Source organism: Mobula birostris, chromosome 17, assembly GCF_030028105.1.
Source record: "Mobula birostris isolate sMobBir1 chromosome 17, sMobBir1.hap1, whole genome shotgun sequence".
Classification (NCBI taxonomy): domain Eukaryota; kingdom Metazoa; phylum Chordata; class Chondrichthyes; order Myliobatiformes; family Myliobatidae; genus Mobula; species Mobula birostris.
In genome coordinates this window covers 32,238,939-32,259,809 of record NC_092386.1, presented here as the reverse complement: position 1 = coordinate 32,259,809, position 20,871 = coordinate 32,238,939, and the positions used below count along the sequence as shown (strand labels likewise).

The window sequence follows — 20,871 nt, the reverse complement described above, 5'->3', positions numbered from 1 at the left end:
ATGTGTCCAAATTAACTGGAATCCACCTTATTATAACCTCTCACTTTGAATCCCAGCCATACAAAAGAATGGAAAACAAGAATTCGGTAATATCAGTGACTATCTTCCCAATTAAAATAAGACATCTTTACTTATTGTCTTCTATCCTTGAACCAACTTAGTAAGATTTTTATGGCATATTTTATCAAATACCTCTTTAAAATCCATATAACAATTATTTTTTTTATTTTCTTAAATGTCTATTAAATATTGCAGAACTGACTTGCCTTCTAAATCAGAATTACATGTTCCATCTTCATTAATTTATTATTGTGCTCAGGTTTATACTTTTAAAGGAAATGTGACATTAATTCAAACCAGGTTATGGTGAGAAGGCGGGGGAGTGGGACTAAATGGGAGAATGGATCAGCTCATGATAAAATAGCGGAGCAGACTCGATGGGCTGAATGGCTGACTTCTGCTCCTTTGTCTTATGGTCACATTCATTCTAAAACTTGATAGGTAATCATAAAAGTTATAGCCAAGGTTCCATGATTGCTGCTTTGCTTACTACAGAACTATGCTATAAAGATTAGGAAAATACTAGTAATGACATTTATTAGAAGTAGCCACGATGGCTTTGGCAAGTCCAACAAATAGTGTTCATTATTTTCATGCAAAATAAATGAATGACATCTTTACACTAAACTGAAAGATAACTGAAGTCTCTATTACAGGATTGTAACCAATTTCTAATTGATCTTTCAAGCATTTTTTGGGACAGCATAAGTGATGTACACTTATAAATAAATGAGCTGGCATTTTCATTCTATATTGCAACTGGCACTGCTTACTGGATAGTAGTTGTTTCGAGTAATGACAGTATCTGCTTGTACAAGCAGAGCTATTTCATTGCTGGAAGTAATTTATTGTTGAAAGAACTTGCAGACATTTTATGACAATGCCCTGTTCTTTAATTTGAACAAACATAGGAACTAAAGTGAAAATCTTGAAAAGTTAGATATTCAGTTCTGTTACTGCAATTATTCTTGGTCCTTATTTTGGTGTCACATTTCAAGTTTTCCCCCATATAGCTCCAAACGACAGGGAAAACGTTTTCCCAATTATGAGCTTTATAACCTTGCTTAGAGCCTTACAAGCTAGCAGTTAATTTCCTCCATTTGCAGATACTCCAAAAGCAATTAATTCTAAAAAAACTAAAACTCATGCAATGAGTCTGTGAAAAAATAAATGAGTGGGTGACTCAGGAAAGTAACTATCAAGCTTTTTTTATTTGCCTTAAAAAATTAAGATATTTGTTCACTGAAATGTAAAACAGCAAATTTGTTACAACTGCAAAATCACTTGGAAAAAAATGAAAATTTCAATCAGGTTGCGGTGATGGATTTTTGGCTTCGCTGAATACAAGGACAAATGAACAATATTTTACAGCGTAGCCAACTTATTAACAAGTCACATTTGGGATAGAGAAAAAAAACACAAATTAAATACCATGTGCTGGTTTACCTATATTGACCTGACCTGTCTCAGGAGTCTGAGTTGTATTCTCAATGTACATGAAGTGATTCAAACAGCACTTGGAAATAATGCAGATGGACAAATCTTTGTATATCATACTGGTGGATTCTTTACATTTGTTGCAATGAACCATCAGTCTGTCAGCTGGATAGGCAACACCGCTGAAAATACAGCTTAGAATTGTTCATCTGCCTTGAATTGAATGCTGTACAATCCTACAAATACACCCTGTGAATGACTTCACTAAGACATTTCCTGATTTTCCAATTGCAGAAGGGCTTTCTTCTACATAATTGGTAAGAGATTCAATTAGGTAGCATTTTGATTTTCAACTATATACATATGAAAATCATTTACTTCAGGAGCAGAATTTCATCACAATGGTTTCCACGTTAAATCATGCCATGCTGTAATTTCAGTTCTACATTTCTGGCAGCAAATTGTCCTTCTATTTGTGAAGTTCTCCCATGTCAGAAACCCACCCAGTGCCACCAATAAATGGAAAAAGCTTCTTTGCCAGGGAAATTCTATCAGGAGATTCACGCAGCACCTGTCATTGAGCAGTCCCAGCATATCAATCAACAGGTGTCAAACCCCTCTCATTCTGAAAGGTCCTGGTCCACAACTTGTCTCATCCTCCTCGCCCTAATCTGCAATGTCTTCAATCTTCATTCTATGGCTCTTCTCAATTTCCACACCCAAGTTTAATAACCTGACCCCAGTGCTGAGCCTTTCTCCCTTATGACAGCCCTGACATTAATTCCAGACCGGTTTCTATTCCCAAATTTACTTCTGATTTTCCTTCGTGTGCTTTGTGATTATGCAGGACTCCTGCTGGAATATAATTTATCTGCACAAGTTTCGGATCATGTGACATGTGTATTGAGAGAGAGTTCAATTTAACAAATTTTTCTTTTTGGTTTCAAACAGTTCGCTGCTTTTCTGACATAAATGGAGGGTGGAGCTTAATCATGACGGCACTAAACGGCGATTTCTTTGCTTGCATCTTCGGAAACAGCTCCATCTCCATCTTTGATATCTTTTTTTTTCCTTTCAAAGTTCTTTTGAAGACACTGACCTGTAGTTACACTCTGACTTCAGTTCGTTGCGGGAATGGGACCCGCTCTCAGGGCCTCATGACCGGCTGCTTTTCAATATCCCAAGGACGTGGCCTGGAAGGCTAGCACATCTTCAGAATTCCGGTTTTTCATGGCTCTGGAGACGGACTGATTCAAGGTCGGTGCCACTGCCTGATGCGCCACGGGAGAACACAGGCGATCGGAAGCAGCGGCTGGCTGCTGGCTACGTGCCCAGAGATCCGAGTTCTTTGGGCAAAGGGCTCAGAAAAAGCGATGTAACAGACTTTAAAACACCATAAATCAGTGAGTTATTTGTTATATCTCCCCTCTTGCTGTGAAACGGGGATACCTCCTTTACGCTTATTAGGGACAGAGAGAGAGCCTGTGGTATGTCAAATACCAGGTGAACGAGTAGTCCTTAGGGTACTGCAAGCCTGTGTCTTTATTGATGCTTTGCTGCACTCGCTTACGTGCTCGGTGGAGGGTGCTGATGCTCTTTTGCTGGTGAGGGAGGGGGTCGTTGCCTTGCTGCTGCTTCTGCATGGGGGGTGCTGGGTAGAGGGTTTGGGATTCTAACATTTAACTGCAATTCATTCTTTGGGACACTCCTCTGTTTTCATGGACGTTTGTGAAGAATAAGAATTTCATGTAAACATGTTTCCGACACTAAGTGTACCTATTCAAACCTATAAGCTCCTAACATTCAAATCTTGAGCAGTCAATGTAAACACTACCATGATTTTGTTACTAAGGCCAATAGCAGGAAGATACTTCCCTAACCATTACATATTCATCCAACTTACTTGTGTTTTTGGTATTGGTAACTCCAGAGAATTACAATAAAGTAAAACTAAAGCTTATGCCAAACCAACAAAAACATAACTTTATTTTCTGGAAGCAGTTTAAATAAATTCTATTACACCTAGAAATATAGTAACCCACATCAGAATGGCATGGTAAACCCACCTGATTTTTGGCTTGTGTCCTATCCCTGTGTTGATGACTATCTCTGTTCACTGTTGTGAGAGCATTATCTGTATGAATTGAGCCAACTGGAGTGGGCTGTAATTAAGAAGAAATGACATTATGTTCTGAAATAAAAGTAGCTGAACTGTATTGAAATATTTAATTAAGCACTGTTCTTCCACTAGCAATACACTATACAGCTATTTGCTCATAAACAGAAATCAACTTCACCCAATAACAACAGCATTAAAACAGTGAAATGTGCCAAGTCCCCTACATCAGTAATTAATTAATAATTTTGGAGGCAAATTAGAGCATGAAGAATAAACAATGTACCTTTCTTTCCTGCAGAACAGTTCTTTCATCGGAGCCTGAAGGTGCTCCACTCCACAGTACAATATCAAAATAGTTCAATGTCACACGTGCCTTCTGCAGGCTAACATACAACACCATAAGACATTGGAGAAGAATTAGACCATTCAGCCCTTATAGGGTCTGCTCCACCATTCCATCAGAGCCAATTTATCATCTCTTTCAGCCCCATTCTCCTGCCATCTCCACTTTAAAAGGGAGCCTTTGCTGTTGGCTGCCAGCAACTGATTATGCTCTGCAGGGATTGGTGCTGGGACCGCTTCTTTTCACGCTATAAGTCAATGATCTAGTAACTGAACTGATGTCTTTGTGTCCAAGTTTGTGGACAACAGAAAGATAGATGGAGGGGCAGGTAGTGTTGAGGAAGCAATGAGTCTGCAGAAGGACATGCACAGATTTGGAAAAACAACAAGGAAGCAGCAAAGGGAACATAGTATTGGGAAGTGTATAGTCATGCACTTTGGGAAAAGGAATAAAAGAACGGACTACTTTCTAACAGGGAGAAAATTCAAAAATCAGAATGCAGGATTCCCTAAAGGTTATCTTGTAGGTTGAGTTGATGGTAAGGAAGACACATGCAATGTTCGCATTCATTTCAAGAGGACTATAATACTAGAACAAGGTTGCAATGCTGAGGCTTTATAAGGCATTGATCAGACTTCACTTGGAGTATTATGAGAAGTTTTGAGCCCTTTATCTAAAAGATGTGCTGGCATTGGACAAAGCCCAGAGGAAGCTCACATGAATGATTTCAGGAATGGAAGAGTTAACATACAAGGAGCTTATGATGCTTCTGTGCCTGTATTTGATCGAGATTAGAAGAATGGGGGATGGGGGATCTCATTGTAAGCTATCAGATATTGAAAGGTCTAGATAAAGTGAATGTGGACAGGATTTTCCTATAGTAGGTGAGTTCAAAAAAGAGGGTACAGTCTCAGAATAGAGGAGCGCCCGTTTAGAACAGAAATGAGGAGGAATTTATTTAGCCAGAAAGTTGTGAATCTGTGGAATGCATTGCCACAGATGGCTGAGGAGGCCAAGTCGGTGAGCATATTTAAAATTAAGGTTGATCGATTCTTGATTAGTCAGGGAATCAAAGGTTACAGGGAGAAGGAAAGAGGATGGGGGGGGCAGTGACAGGGATAATAAATTAGTCATGATGGAATGGTAGAGCAGATTCATTGGGCCAAATAGCTTCATTCTGCTCCTGTGTCTATGGTCTAAACATTGCCAATGACTTGACTTCCACAGCCATATGTGGCAATGATTTCCACAGATTCACCACCCTTTGGCTAAAGAAATTCCTCATCATCTCTGTTCTAAAGGGATGTCCTTCTATTCTGAAGCTCTGCCCTCTGGTCCTTGATTCCCCAAATATAAGAAACATCCTCTCCACATCCATTCTACCTTGGCCTTTCAAAATTTGAAAGGTTTCAATGAGATCCTCCCACCCCCTCCCCCGCCCCACTTTCTTCTAAACTCCAGCAAGTACAAGCCCAGAGCAAGGGCTCCTCATACATTAACCCTTTCATCCCCAGGATAATTCTTGTGAACTTAAACTGAGGCCAATATTAAACTGAGCCTGCTCTCTCAGGCTGTGAAGAAACAACACTGGACCTAGTTAAAGGCAGCCAGGAAGTAATCGCAGTGTGCTGACATCCTGCATGGTACAAAATGACTATCAAGCTTCTGTGCCATGCGACGGTAGCTCTAATTTAAAAGCATACAGTTGGCTGTGAAGTGGTATTTAGATATTGTAGAAGACACTGCTTAAAGGCATTCCTTCCTTACAAGACTGAAGGAAATAGAAATAAATAGAAGGGTTCAACCTTGCAGCATATTAACACATAGTCAACATTTACTTCTTTAAGTGTGGTATTCAACTGAACCTCAACCATCTGTTGGACGGTCTCAAGCTTGGCTGCGAAAGGAGGAGGGTTGGGCATAGGACGAGCAACCTCAACCCATAAAAACCCAGAGCTACAGAAACACCAACAGGAGTTCCAAAGTCCTCATCCCCGAGAGAAGGATTTTTGAAGATGGGACCCAAGGTCTTATTCAGCACCATAAATTCTGTCATTTGTCCCGCCCCTAGTATCAGCTTAGATGTGTTCCCTGCTAAGTGCGAAGAATTTTAAAAATTCTTCATTAGCAAAGTTGAGGACATTAGAATGAACATTCCCCCCCTCCCCCACCTATGACCTAGCTATCTCACTGGTTTGTTCATCTAAACTGGACTGCTTCCAACCCATCACGCTTCCCTTCCTTGCAAAGATTGTGTCCACCATAAAACTTGCAACCTGCCCCCTTGACATTGTCCCCACTGCCCTCCTGAAGGATGTCTTTGACATAGCCGGTCCCAGCATCCTATTATCAACAGCTCCCTGGCCACTGGTACTGTTCCAACCTGCTTCAAGCGTGCCGTGGTCCAGCCCCTCCTGAAAAAACCCAACTTACACCCTACCTTACCTAGTAACTACAGATCTATTTCTAAACTTCCACTCCTGTCAAAGGTTCTTGAAAAGGTTATTCTCAGTCAGTTGCTGCCCTACTTTTTACACCAAAACAACATCTTGGAAAGATTTCAGTCAGATTTTAAGGTTTTCTGCCCTGCTGAAAGTGTACAATGATCTGCTCCTCTCTACCGACTCAGGTGACTCTGCTATTCTAATTCTTCTTGACCTCAGTGCAGCGTTCAATACTGTGGATCACACCATTTTAATAGACCATCTCCATTACAGGGTTGGTGTTGATGGCACTGCCTTGAATTGGTTTATATCCTACCTCAAAAATAGAAGCTTCTCCGTCAACATAGGCAAATTTTCTTCTCCCCTTAGCTAGTCTCTCCTGCAGGGTCCCACAAGGTTCCATCCTAGGTCCCATTCTTTTCTCTGTATACATGCTTCCCCTTGGCCAATCATTCAAAAACTACAACATTTCTTTCCACTGTTATGCTGATGACACACAGCTTTATCTCCCCCCTAAATCCAAACGACCAGTCAAATCTAGCCAGCCTCATGAACTGCCTTGAGGACATAAAGTGTTGGATGGCACAAAACTTCTCACAGTTGAATGAAGGCAAGTCTGAAGCTGTCCTATTTGGCCCCCCGACTCCATCAAAGTGATTACCAACAGTCTTGGTAACCTGTCCACCCTTGTCAAATCTCATGTTAAATCCCTTGGTGTGATATTTGATTCCACCTTTAAGTTTGACAAGTTAATGCAGTAGTAAAAGCCAGTATTTTCCAGCTTCGTACTATTGCCAAAATCAAGCAGCTTCTCTCTTTCAAAGATCTCGAGGAAGTCATCCACGCCCTTATATCCCCCCGCTTGGACTACTCCAATTCCCTGCATACTGGGAATAGTCAGTTGTCCCTGTCCCACCTGCAACTGGACCTAAATGCCGCAGCTAGGCTCCTGACAGGTGCCCGGAAGAGGGACCATATTGCTCCTATCCTGGCCTCCCTCCACTGGCTGCCAGTATGGTTCAGAATTGATTTTAAGATTCTCCTGTTTGTTTATAAAGCCCTAAATGGGTTGCCCCCCGCCCTTATACCACAGACCTTCTAACCTCTTATTCTACTTCCAGTTCCCTCAGGTCGGCTGACTTGGGGCTCCTGGCTGTCCTGCGATCGAAACTTAAGCTCAAGGGTGATTGCGCTTTTGCTACTGTAGCCCCTAGACCGTGGAGCAGCGTTCTCCTCCCTATCAGATCTGCCTCCTCCATCGACTCTTTTAAATCCAGGCTCAAATCTTACTTTTATTCACTAGCGTTTGAATCCTCCTGCTGTGGCTGATTTTTGGCTTGTGCCTAGGCCCTTGTGTTGTTTCTTTTGCGCCTATAAGCTTGTTGGTTATGTCTGTGTTTCTTGTATTTGTAATTTTAGCTATTCTGCTCTGATCTGTACAGCACTTTGGTCAACGTGGGTTGTTTTTAAATGCGCTATATAAATAAATTTGACTTGACTTGACTTGAAAGATTGGCGTAGGATAGTGGACTCTGATAAGCTGCTGTCGGTGGCCCATGCCCCACTGGGAGTAACGGGCTTGAAGTAAATGCAACCAACTATTTCTGATGGACATTTAAGAATCCAGAGGAATTTCCTTTTTATTTGTTTGCTCCAAAGCTGTTGATATTGCAGCAAAGGCTGTCAATTTATAGTTCATCACTTATTGCCCTCAACAAGATAGTTAAGAATCAACCAGACTAAAGGATCTGCAATATTATAGGACAGACTGGGTAACAATGGTAAATTTCCTTCCCCACAGGATGATAGTAAACTAAATGCGTTTTTAAGAAAACTGACAGTTGAATGGTTAGTATTACTGAAACTAGCTTTATTTCCCGATTTATTTACTTATATTAACATAAATTCCCCAACTGCCAATAGCTGAACCAGCATCACTTGAAAAACAAGGAGACAAACTGACACCTTCTATGCAATCAATATTGGGACTTCAGGGACTACCAGACAAGGAACAAATAGTTCTTCAATGACTTTACTCCATCCAAGTGACCATCTAAACAATTAGCTGAACTTTCAATGCACTAATGTTTAAAGAAACCTTCTCAATGCAAATTAGCTGCCAGAATTCTTCAAAAGTAATAAGTACTGTACTTCAAGATATGTGAATCACGTTAAGATGTTCCCCAGAGACCAAATAAAAGCGTTATGTAAATGGAAGTCTTTCTTTAATGGTTGCAAGTATTCCAGAGGCTATTTGAAAGTGTAAAAATAAATAATTTATAAGATTAATCTTACTCTACACTGAAAAAAAATCAAGGATATTTCAGGGTCAGTTTCACTGTTAGGAAGGATTACAAGGAAGAAATTTTAAAATTGGTAGAACATAACAAAAGAGTGTGTGACTGTGCTGGAGTTCATTTTTAAGCAACTAAACCTCAATTTTGTTTACAATTTTTTGATGACTTATTCAGTTTTGAGTTTTCTATCCTGAAGCTTTGGCAAAGACAAAAACTATTTCCCTGTGGGTGGCAAATAATTCACTGAAATAGCACAATTAGCGAATATTTGAAATTAATTGAAGATCTATTTTGTTCTTCAGGTGAAAAGTAAATCTCAAAGGACCATGGTAGTTTTATCAAGAATCACTGGAAGGAAAGTTCTGAGAGCACAATGAAGGAAATAGTTGGCAGAGAAGGAATTATGGTACCTGGAAGGTGTCAAGTCTTAGATTGAGAATTTCACAGATGGTGGAAGCAAAAAGGAAGTACCACGGTTCTCAAAGAGTTGGGTGTATTTAAGGCATACATTGATAGGTTCTTGATTGGACATGGCATCTAAGGTTACGGGGAAAAGGCCGGGAACTGGGGTTGACGAGGACATCAAACATAATGAATTATTTAGTAGAGGGGAAAAAAAATGAGAAGGAATAACATCTCAAGGAGAAAGTGCAAAACATCTAGGGAATAGAGCAATTAAAAATTTTAGATGAAAATTTGAGCTGCTCATAACAAGACATGGTGATACACGACAAGGATTAGGAGCAAAAATTATTGCAGAAAAGATCATTTACATTACACCGATCACAAGCAAACTATGGGTATTCCTAAATTTGTATTCAGATTAATATTTTGAGCAGAAAGTAGAATAAACACCATTAACTATTTACATAAAATTTCAGCAGGTCAACAGGTTCAACAAATAGCACAAATTAAGCACACAAGATCAGCCTTTTTGCACATTGAGATTATTACCAGAGGCCATGATCTTCAATATAGCCCTGAACTCCTACTACTGCCCCTGGCAAAACAGCTTGGCTAATCATTTGTTCCAACACTGGGCACAGAAAAAAGGATTTTCCCCCTTTTCCAGATGTCTTTCAAATATTCCCAAGTTGCACCTTATCCTAACAGCTAGTAAGACAGCTCATTTGTATTTTTGGACAGAAGTCAAGAAATTTTATATGTTGATTTTAATCTATCCATTGATATTTAGGGTCTTGTAGCATTCTGATTTCATAAAAACTATATTCATTAAACAAAAAGAAATGTGATAAAGTGATGTGATTTTTAATCTTACAAGTTGTTTGCCGATCCAGTCATATTCATAATCGAACATGTAACCTTTCTTATCAAATAAGTCCGTGAAGAGCTTCCTTAGGTAATCATAGTCTGGTTTCTCGAAGAAGTCCAGCCTTCTTACATAGCGCAAATACGTAGCCATCTCTTCTACAAACATAAAATTTTAATTTCAACATTTAAACAGTAATGCTGGAATTAATAAACAGTGTACTTCGAAAATTCTGTGAATGGAGAAAAACTGCTATAGTTTTAATGAATTCAATTTATTCTGTTGCTATTTTCACCAAGAAATTTTCGTCTAAAGGTTAGTCCTTCACTGGTCAAACATTATATTATTTGCACCAAAATATTGCCACAGAAATTATTTTAAAATTAAATTCACAAGTGGCTATGTAGATGTTAAGAAAATGTTTCAATAGCACTTACCATGAAATAACAGAATTGTATAGAAAATTATAAATTATTTTAAGGCCAGTGCAGATATAAGGGGAAATAGCACCTATGAAAACAACTAGCCAGTACAGAGATTGTTACAGTACAAGTGAAACAAAATCTGTTGGCAGTGAACCAACACAAAAAAAAATGAGTACTAATTTCAAGCCCTCTGCAAACAGTCACTACTTTAAAGCTGAATTAAAAATCTACATTAAACTGAGTCAACATTAATGTTGAGTCTGTGTACACAAATCCATGAGAGAGCAAATAATATGAAACTCAAATTCTGAACTAATTGTTTCTTTCTTTTTCTGTGCGTGTTTGAACCAGACCTCCAAGAGGACCACAACCTTGCCATGGGGATTGGAGGTTTGATGCCTCAAGGGTCCACAGAGCAATGTTGGCTGGAGTCAGGGCCTTATGCTTTAACTCTTGGTAGGTTCACCTATGGTCAGAGGGTAGAGGCCAGATTTAGAGTGGTCCATCGGGTTCTAGGTTTGGGGGTTCAGCTCAGAGCTAACAACCCTAACAGATCCAAAAAAAATTTGTTACACAAACAACATTTTTAGAATCCATCTATATCTGTGTTCGACTCAGGACCCTGAACCACACCTGAGACACAATAAAGATGGTCAAGGACAGACAGAGATGGAGGACCTTCACGGCTACCCTAATGTCAGTGGTGCAATGGGCAGTAAGTTTGACCCAGAGCATTACAGTCTTCTGGTGCTTCAACTTTGCAACCCTGACAGCTTGTCTTTAGTTATTTTTTGGTGGAACCCATCTTGCTGTGGTGGTGATACTTGATTGACTGAAAATTTGAACAGTGCTTAAACCTATAGAAGAAACACCATTGCACATTGCTTTCAGATGCTATCAGCATCGTCAGATCCACATACCCAAGATTAAAGGATCACCAGAAAAACAGCAGAACTAAAATTCATCGCAACATCTGAAAAAAAAAATCAAGCCTAAAACACACTAATATTTGCTCCATACGAATAGTATGATTAAAATATTATGTATTCATCTTCCCATCTCTTAAAGAACAGGAATGGCATCCCATCATATCAGCAGCATTTGATTAAACAACTTGCAAACTACTGCACATTGCAGTGAAAAAAAAATGTTGCAGAAGTAAATCAATCAACTTAAGGGTCTGAAATGGGAGCAAGATGTTTGGAGACTTCAAAGCTCTCTAATTACCTGGAAAATTTTCACATAACACTTCGACAGGTGTCGCCCGCTTGGTGTCCCCAATCTTCTGATATCTTTCTTTTAATGTGTCCGCCTGAAAAGAGACAGTAAATTCACCAACTGTGTTTACAAGGCAATTTTTAGCTGCAGTTAGCAATTTTTAGTATAAAAAGAGAAGGGGGAGGAAAAACTTGCCTTAAGGCCTTGCCAAGGAAGACTGCCACGAAGGAAATACATGAACATGTGACCTAATGCTTCTAAGTCGTCTCTTCTGCTTTGTTCTGGAAATTAATTTAAAACTATTTAAAAAATTATTTTTGTTTTAAATTTGCTATAATATCCTTGTTTCAGATACAAAATATAAAACAGTTGGCTTTTAATGAAAGTTCAGTGAAGCCCTAAGAATAAAACTAAAATGTAGAACAGATTTCACTATACTGGTAGAATAAAGTATTATTTTGAAATTAATCTACCACTCAGATTCATTACATTCTGATGCAGAAATTTAATCCCATCACTTAAAAAGGGTTGGGATCATTGAACTCAGACCCTTGTGGATAAAGCTGATAGACTTCTAAAATGTGCCTTCCCTTTCAATTCCAACATTCAGGTGTTTACTCCATGCCAGGAGAACCAGAGCTTCTCCATGAAAAAGAGGGTAATTTTATGTCATCTCACTGGACATGAACAGGGCTTGTTTGGCCAGTTGTCAGGTTTGCACCTTGCCAAATTTTACTTCCCATTTTCAAGCAGATGTTGGTGATGCCACTTTTTAAAAATTTTTCTTCAACCTAGTCAATCAGTTTGAAATCCAATATACTTACATACATTTTGTAGCCTTTAATAATTAATTCCAACTTTTATACCAAGCTATTCTAGTGTTCAGCTGGCAAAGGTATGGCCCACAAAATACTTTTCTATCATTCCTGAGGTCTGTTTTACCTGATTGCTTCAAAGATTCGATGTTTGCCAGAGATTTTCATCTTGCAAAAACAATGAGTACAGATCGTCATTTTGCACAAGTTTCCCGTGACTTTACACATCACCAAAATAGTAGTTTTGAGGGGGAAAAATGTAATTGCTCAACTCAGGCCATGAAGAAGACTAACATATTTTAAAATACTAATTTTCACTGTTGACGTCCAGTCTTTATACACTTCTGTCCCCATCAAGACTTCTTTCTAGACAACAGGCTTACCAGTTTCCATCCACTACCACCCTCCTCTATCTGGTGGAAATAGTCCTCACCCTCAAATTTGCTTTTGGCTCATCCCATTTCTCCAAACCCAACCACATTTCTTTTCACATTCACATGTTCAATTGTCCAGGAGATCCATCTTGACTTGTCCCGAGAAACTCATATCTTCCTACCCTGAATCTACTACTTTCTCTTTGAATTGTTTATTCACATCAATAAACCTAGCACTTCAAAAATCCTACCAATTTTCAGTTTCTAGCTATGGCTAACCCATTTTCACCAATGACAGACTTCAAATGTGTTTCTTCCATTTCTCATTCTTCCATCCCTTTTCAGCTTCCAACAGGAACAAGGATAAGTTTCCTTCATCGTAACCTTTCTCATTCAGATTACGTGCTGCAACTTTGGATATCTCCAAAGTGAAGTCACTACTCTCCTCTTTCCCTTCAACTTTCACCACTCCAAAAGGATTTTTCCATCCAGGACACGTCGATCTATTCTCCCATCTCCACCATTATCCCCTTCTCATCACAATTTCCCATGCAACCAATCATAAGACTCATCCACTTTAATTTCTACCACCCAGGACCACCAACACTATTTTTGGATGCTTCAGCTTCTAATTTAGCATCCTGCATTACTTATTCAAAAAGCTGACACTTCCACATTTGATGAACCAAATGCAAGCTGGTTGAATGGTTTGCAGCTCAAAAAACATTCTGAACCTCCAAGTGCTATTTTACATTTATTTTCCATCCAATACCCATTTTAATACTGGTGTCTTTGAGACCCTAAAATGTTGCAACAAAACTCAACACAAGCTGTTAGAAGAGAACCTTTCTTCATGTATTACAGCCTCAGTAATGAAATGGGTTTCAGATAATACACCATTCCAGTCTTCTACATCACATTCACTGCTCCTCAGTCTTCCAGTATTTCAGATTCCATTTAACTGCTATTTACTCGTTCTCCACACAGACTTTTTCAGTTGTCACACTTTTGAATCCCTACCAGTGACTACTTTACCTCTGACCTCTCCCTTTGTTCTCTCCTACCTGCTCCGCATTTAGATTCATTTCAATTGATGATGAAAGGTCATTAACACAAAACGCTGATCCTATTTCTTTTCTCATTTGAAAAATAAACTCCTGATTATTTCCTGGCATTTTCTGTTTTCAATTATCAGATTTCCTATCAACAGTTCATCATCTTCCAAGTCAAAAAATTACTCCATATTTCAAGTCCTCAATAGCTTTTCCCTTATTTGCAAACTGTGGCTCCTGTTTGTTAGATCCTCAGCCAGGGGAAACATCTCCTTTCATCCACCTTTTAAGCCCACTAAGGCATCAAGTACCTCCTTTCTACCATTGTAGACTTGCACCAGAATTTCCTCTTCCCAGCTACTAACTCAGTTTTCATTGTGAATACTAATGGAAAAGAAATCATTTAAGACATCTCCGATCCCTTGTTGTTCCATGCACAGATTACCCTTGTTGTACTTAACAAGAGTGGACATAGTCGTCGGATTTCAATGGATAACCAGAGAAGAGAAGACTTAACAGGTACTAACCTTTTCCCTGGTTCTTCCCTTGTCCTTAGTATAGTTATAAAACACCACTGGATTTGCCTTCACCCGAGTCTACCAGTGATATTGCATGCTTCCTAATTTCCTTTTTGGCTTCACCTTACATGTGTTATACTCTTAACAGGCTCCCCTATCTATAGCAAACAACAGGAATTCTGCAGATGCTGGAAATTCAAGCAACACACATCAAAGTTGCTGGTGAACGCAGCAGGCCAGGCAGCATCTGTAGGATGAGGTGCAGTCGACGTTTCAGGCCGAGACCCTTCGTCAGGACTAATGTTCCCCTATCTATAGTCCTTTATTCAGCTTACCCATCCCTCAATATCCTTTACCACCCTTGGACCTGCTACCTTTGGCTTTCACTTTTACAGGAACACAACGACCCTGAATTCCCACTATTGCTGGTCGTTCAGATCATTCTCACTTTGTCAGGTCCTGTCTTGTATAAGCTTTCCCCCTTTACACCTGATTTATACTCATCTTTCGCCATAACCACTTGGAAATGCATAGAATTATGGTGACCATCTCTAAAATGCTTCTCCACTGACATTCTTTCCACTTGACTTCCTAATTAGAAGGCCACAACCTGTGTAGATTGGAAATAACACCTCCACCTCACTGACAATCAACGCTGGTGCACCACAGCCCACTACTCTACTCTTTCCGCACCTATGACTGTGTGGCTAGGTATAGCTCAAATGTCATCTATAAATTTGCTGACGATACAACCATTGTTGGCAGAATCTCAGGTGGCGATGAGAGGGTGTACAGGAGCGAAATATACCAGATGGTGGAATGGTGTCGTAGCAAAATAACCTTGTACTCGATATCAGCAAGACTCAGGAGCTGATTGGGGACTTCAGAAAGGGAAGAATGAGGGAGCACAAACCAATCCTCATAGAGGGATCAGAAGTAGAGAGAGTGAGCAGTTTCAGGTTCCTGGGTGTTAATATCTCTGAGGACCAAACCTGGTTGCAACATATCCATACAGCTATAAAGGCGGCAAGACAGCGGCTATATTTCATTAGGAGTTTGAGCAGATCTGGTTTGTTGCTTAAAACACTCAAAAACTTCTACAGGTATACCACAGACAGTATTCTGACTGGCTGCATCACCAGCAGGAATGGGGGGAGCTACTGCAGAGAGCTGTAAGATTAGTCAGCTCCATCTTGGGTACTAGCCTCCACAGTATCAAAGACATCTTCAAGGAGAGGTGCCTCAGGAAGGCGGCATCCATCATTGAGGACCGCCACCACCAGGGACATGCCCCCTTCTCCTTGTTACCATCAGGAAGGAGGTACAGAAGCCTGAAGACACACACTCAGTGATTCAGGATCAGCTTCTTGCCCTCTGCCATTTGATTCCTAAATGGACATTGAACACATGAATACTACCTCTTATTTAAAAGAAAATTATTTCTGTTTTTGCACTACATATTTTAACTCAACTATTTAATATACATATATACACCCACTGTAATAGTTTTATTTTCTATATTTATCTTGTATTGCATTGTACTGCTGCAAAGTTAACAAATTTCATGACATATGCTGGTGATATTAAATCTAATTCTAATTAGCTATATTCACAAGAAAAGGTCCAGTAATGTTCTTTCCCAATCCGTCCAGCTATATGCAGTGTCAAAAAGATGTTCTGGACATATCTCAAAAACTCCACCATCTCAGGTAATCCCAGTTCATATTTTGGAAGTTGAAAGTCTCAGTATCATACATAAAAGTTGCTGGTGAACGCAGCAGGCCATGCTGCCTGGCCTGCTGCATTCACCAGCAACTTTTATGTGTGTTGCTTGAATTTCCAGCATCTGCAGAATTCCTATTGTTTGAGTCTCAGTATCATAATTAGTTCATGGCAATTCAGCGTTTATAGGCTTTCCTATTGATATCCTCTAGTTGTGTTGTGTATCCAAAGTTTCATTTTAATAAATATTGTGATAGTATGTAAATTTATTTTTAAGCATGAACATTCATACACCCTGACAAATTTCTACCCCCTACTTTCTACTTTCCGCAGGGTTTGTTCCCTATGCAACTCCCTTGTCCTTTTGTCCCTTCCCACTGATCTCCCTCATGGCACTCATCCTTACAAGCGGAACAACTGCGACATCCGCACTTCCTCCATCACTACCATTCAGGGCCCCAAACAGCCTTTCCAGGTGAGGCAACACTTCACCTGTGAGTCTGCCAGGGTCATCCACTGTATCCAGTGTTGCCAGCGTGGCCTCCTGTATATCAGTGAGACCCGACATAGAATGATAGACAGCTTCGCTGAACACCTACGCTCCATCCACTAGAAAAAGCAGGATCTTTCAATGGCCACGTATTTTAATTCCACTTCCCATTCTGAAATGTTAGTCTATGGCCTCCTCCACTGCCGCCATGGGGCCACACTCAGGATGGAGGAGGAGCACCTTATATTCCATCTGGGTAGCTTCCAACCTGATGTTATGAATGTTGATTTCTCGAATTTCCAGTAATGCCTCCCACTTCCCATTTCCCTCCCATCTCCTTACCTGCCCATCACCTCTCTCCGGTGCTCCTCCCCTTCCTTTTATTCTATGGCCTTCTGTCCTCTCCTATCAGATTCAGCCTTCTCCAACCCTTTATCTCTTTCACCAATTGACTTCCCAGCTTTTTACTTCACCCCTCCCCCACTCCCAGTCTCACCTATCACCTACTAACTTGTATTTCTTTCTCTGCTCCCCACCTTCTTACTCTGACTTCTCATTTTTATTTCTCCAGTCCTGTTGGAGAGTCTCGGCCCAAAATATCAACTGTATGCTCTTTTCCATAGATGCTGCCTGGCCTGCTGAGTCCCTCCAGCATTTTGTGTGCGTGTTGCTCTCGCTTCTAATTTAATCACAACCTTCACCTTTTGTATGGGCTCCATCTTCCATAGAAGCAGTCACAATAATGTTAGAGCCCTTCACACTGTAACTCTCCTTCAGCCACACATTCATCAGACCAAGCATTCCATTCCTAAACCCACAGGTTCATGACAATCCAGAGTTTACAACCTTTCTCATTGATATCCTACAGTCCAGCTGTCTACCAAAAAATATCCACTTTAATAAATATTGTGACAATAAATCGATTTATTTTGAAGCATGAACATTCAGTCATACACTCCAACAACCCATTTATAGAGTAATTGCAATGATAATTTGAAAACACTTATATTTTGAAGGTCATGCATCTAAATTAACAGTCATTAATGGTAATATAATTTGGTTTTTTGGCTTTAGTCTCTCATATAAATCTCAACTTCATTGGAAAGTTGCCAGTTTTGCTTATAATTAAGTTGTGGCATCATGGGTAATTAACCTGGCTATAAAAAGTAACAGCTGCGTTATAACAATCTGCACAAAGTAAGCACTCATTTTATAGTGTTGGCTGTCTACTTTCCTCGTGGATGACACTGCTTTACAGCTTACAATTTCCATTTGTCAACAGGTAATTGTCCTTGAATTTACCTTGAACATGGATCCGGACAAAGACATTCCAGTTCTTTAATTTATTAGTTCATGGGATGTGGACATTGCTGGTATGGGCAGTAATTTGCTTTCCATCATCAATAGCCTTTAAACCCCTAAGTAATTAAGAATCAAGAACAATGGGTCTACAATCACATGAAGACGACCAGATGGCGTATTTCCTTCCCTGAAGGACATCAGTGAACCAGATGGGTTTTTACAACCAATCCAGTAATTTAATCATTACCATTACTGAGCTTAGCTTTATATTTATTTAATTGAATTTAAATTTCCCAGCTGCCACTGTGGATTTCAAACTCTTGCCTTCAGATCAATGACCTGGTAACTGGTCCAATAATGTCATAACTACTATGATCAGATGTCAGTTCTAGAGGAATCCAACAATCCTGGATTTTTTGCACCAAGTATCAAAAAGCTGGCTGAGCAACTAGCAACATTGACTTGTCAGACAGCAAACCAAGGAAGAAAAAAAACACTTAACCTTTTCTATTAGCATTTTAAATCTTTAGAGTGTAAAGTAAGAAGTGGAACAGGCACACAAGCTTAAGTCAGAAACTGAAATATTTAAAATATAGAAAGAAATTTTTTAAAATCCACGCCTGGCATAAAATTTCCCGAGAGAAACAACAAGCTACAAAATGAACATTTTATTCCAACCTAGCAAACAGAAGTAACTCTCACACCAGTTTCACAGAAAAGACCAATTATATTTTTTATCATTGTTCAGACAGAGGAGGGAGTTTCCAAGAGTGAAAAAGTAAATGTAAAAGGGGAAAAAAGGAAATGTTAGAGTGTAATGAGCAGAACCAAGCAAGAGTTTTGAAATGGATTATAACAGCAAAGAAAGTGGTGACACTGAGATTTCCATAAATATACTGCTCCTATCACATGTGGAACCAGAGACTATTTCAGCACATATCTGGTGTTAAGATCACAAGGAACATGTTACCCAAAAGAAGAATAAGATGCAATTATAGATAAGTTTGAAATGATCTCATGAGAATTCTCAAGAATGGGAGCTGGGTTCTTGTATACGTGAAATCTTGCTCAATAATAACTGGATAAGTTTGGGGGGCTAAGGGAATCAGTGAGAAGGTGAGAACAGAACTCTGGAGACTAGGAGCAATCCCACTAGGAGCTCTCAGCCATGTTAACCAATTAGAATTTCAGGCACAAGAAGCAGAGCTTCACCGACACTTTGCAAAATGCAAAGATAATCAATGATTATTAAACAGCTACTAATGACTTTAAATTGTTATCAAACACAAACTGTATATTTTCCTCCCCTTCTTTTCCATTATCTTTTATCTCAATCCGTTATCTCAATTATGTACTTTCTTGTATTCTTACCACAGCTCAGAATGAAAACCATTCAGTTCATCAGGTCCATGCTGATTCCCGGGAGAATGTTCCCATCAATCCCACTGTCCTGCTCATTATTCTCCTATATTCATGCAACTTATTATCTTGCACATGGCCAATACTCCCCTTTGTTTCTTTTTGCCATCCATCACACTAACCTACAGCATCAGTAACCAATTAAACAACACTCTACACCATGAACTACATCGAGAAAACTTGCATTTCCAACCTTTGACCTTCATATATTAAAAACTAAGGCAGAAAGTCAATGAAAGGATTGCAAAAATTTTCAAACATTCATGGAAAGTTTGTTGCAGAAGTAATAAGATATTTGTTTCTCAGCTTACTATACTGTTACAGTTTTGGTCTCCTTATCTAAGAAAGGATGCTAATGCATTGGAAACACATTACTGCACTAATACCAGGAAAGAGTAGCTGTCTTATGGAAAAAGGATGGACTGATTCATCTTGTAATTGAAGTCGTGGGACCTGGTTGAAGCATGGGTGTGAAAGTGCTGGAGATATTCAGGCGGTCAGAACTGAAAGGCTCGCAAACTAGACTGTTTTTACATAAATGCTGCCTGCCTGAATGATCCTAGCACTTTGTTATTTTTATGCCAGATATCCAGCACCTACAGTTTTATTGATTCTTCAAAGTTCCTGAGGGATTTTAACATGATGGAGATAGAAACTACGTTTCCTCTTGTGGGAAAAATGGAAGAGTGGACCAAGATTACCCATTTATAAAACATTTTTTTTCTTTCAGAGGGTCATGAGCTTTTGAAACTTCCTTCTGCAAAGGATAGTAGAAGCTGCAATGCTGAATATAAAGACACCAAAATCAGAAGTTACAATCACAGCTGTCACCTGGCTCATACCGAAAAAAAAGTACAGGTGTTAAATGATCAAAGTAAATAGTGTCTCTTAACAAAAATCACCATTCATTTTCTTTTAAAGTCTTTTATGGAATGTAAACTGACTTTCACATACTTCATGTTGCACATTAGACATCTATACCATCTCCACAAAATCCTCTAAATTCACTGGAAGGATAGGTGAAGCAATTCAACGTCCTCTCCAACTCCAGTACCCACAGCAGTGAGGCCACATGACAAATGCCAAACTCCAGAAGCACACATTATTCCATACTCCATATTATTGGGCAAACAAAGGACAGCATTCAAAATCTCTTTGAAAAAAAAGGCACTTTAACCACTGAATTCTGGGAATCACTGGACACGACTACTCAAACTGGAGAAGCGGTATTTGGTATGATATTAAGAAACTTGAAGGCTAACAGCACACAGAAGCACTGCATAAAATGGACGAAGGAGTGCATCAACATACCAACAACCCACCCCATAAGACAGACACAGAATTAGGCCAATCAGCCCAACAAGTCTGCTCTGCCATTCCATCATGGCTGATCCTGGATCCCAGTCAACCCCATACACCTGCCTTCTCACCATATCCTTTGATGTCCTGTTCGATCAGGAAAATATCAACTTCCACCTTAAGTATACCCACGGACTTAGCCTCCACCCCAGTCTGTGGCAGAGCACTCCACAGACTCACTACCTTCTGGCTAAAGAAATTCCTCGT

The 20,871-nt window shown here is 39.6% G+C and overlaps 1 protein-coding gene across 3 annotated transcripts in view; it reads right to left on the bottom strand.

Moving 5' to 3' along the window:
- The window catches only part of LOC140211593 (casein kinase I), a 236,406-nt gene that overhangs the window by 34,691 nt on the left and 180,844 nt on the right, over positions 1-20,871 (bottom strand). For all 3 annotated transcript variants that reach the window (XM_072281476.1, XM_072281477.1, XM_072281478.1), the window contains exons 7-10: positions 11,809-11,894; positions 11,623-11,707; positions 9,980-10,128; positions 3,564-3,659 (exon numbers count right to left, since the gene is read on the bottom strand). In XM_072281476.1, coding sequence (XP_072137577.1) covers positions 3,564-3,659; positions 9,980-10,128; positions 11,623-11,707; positions 11,809-11,894 — 416 coding nt within the window. The remainder of the gene's footprint in view (positions 1-3,563; positions 3,660-9,979; positions 10,129-11,622; positions 11,708-11,808; positions 11,895-20,871) is intronic.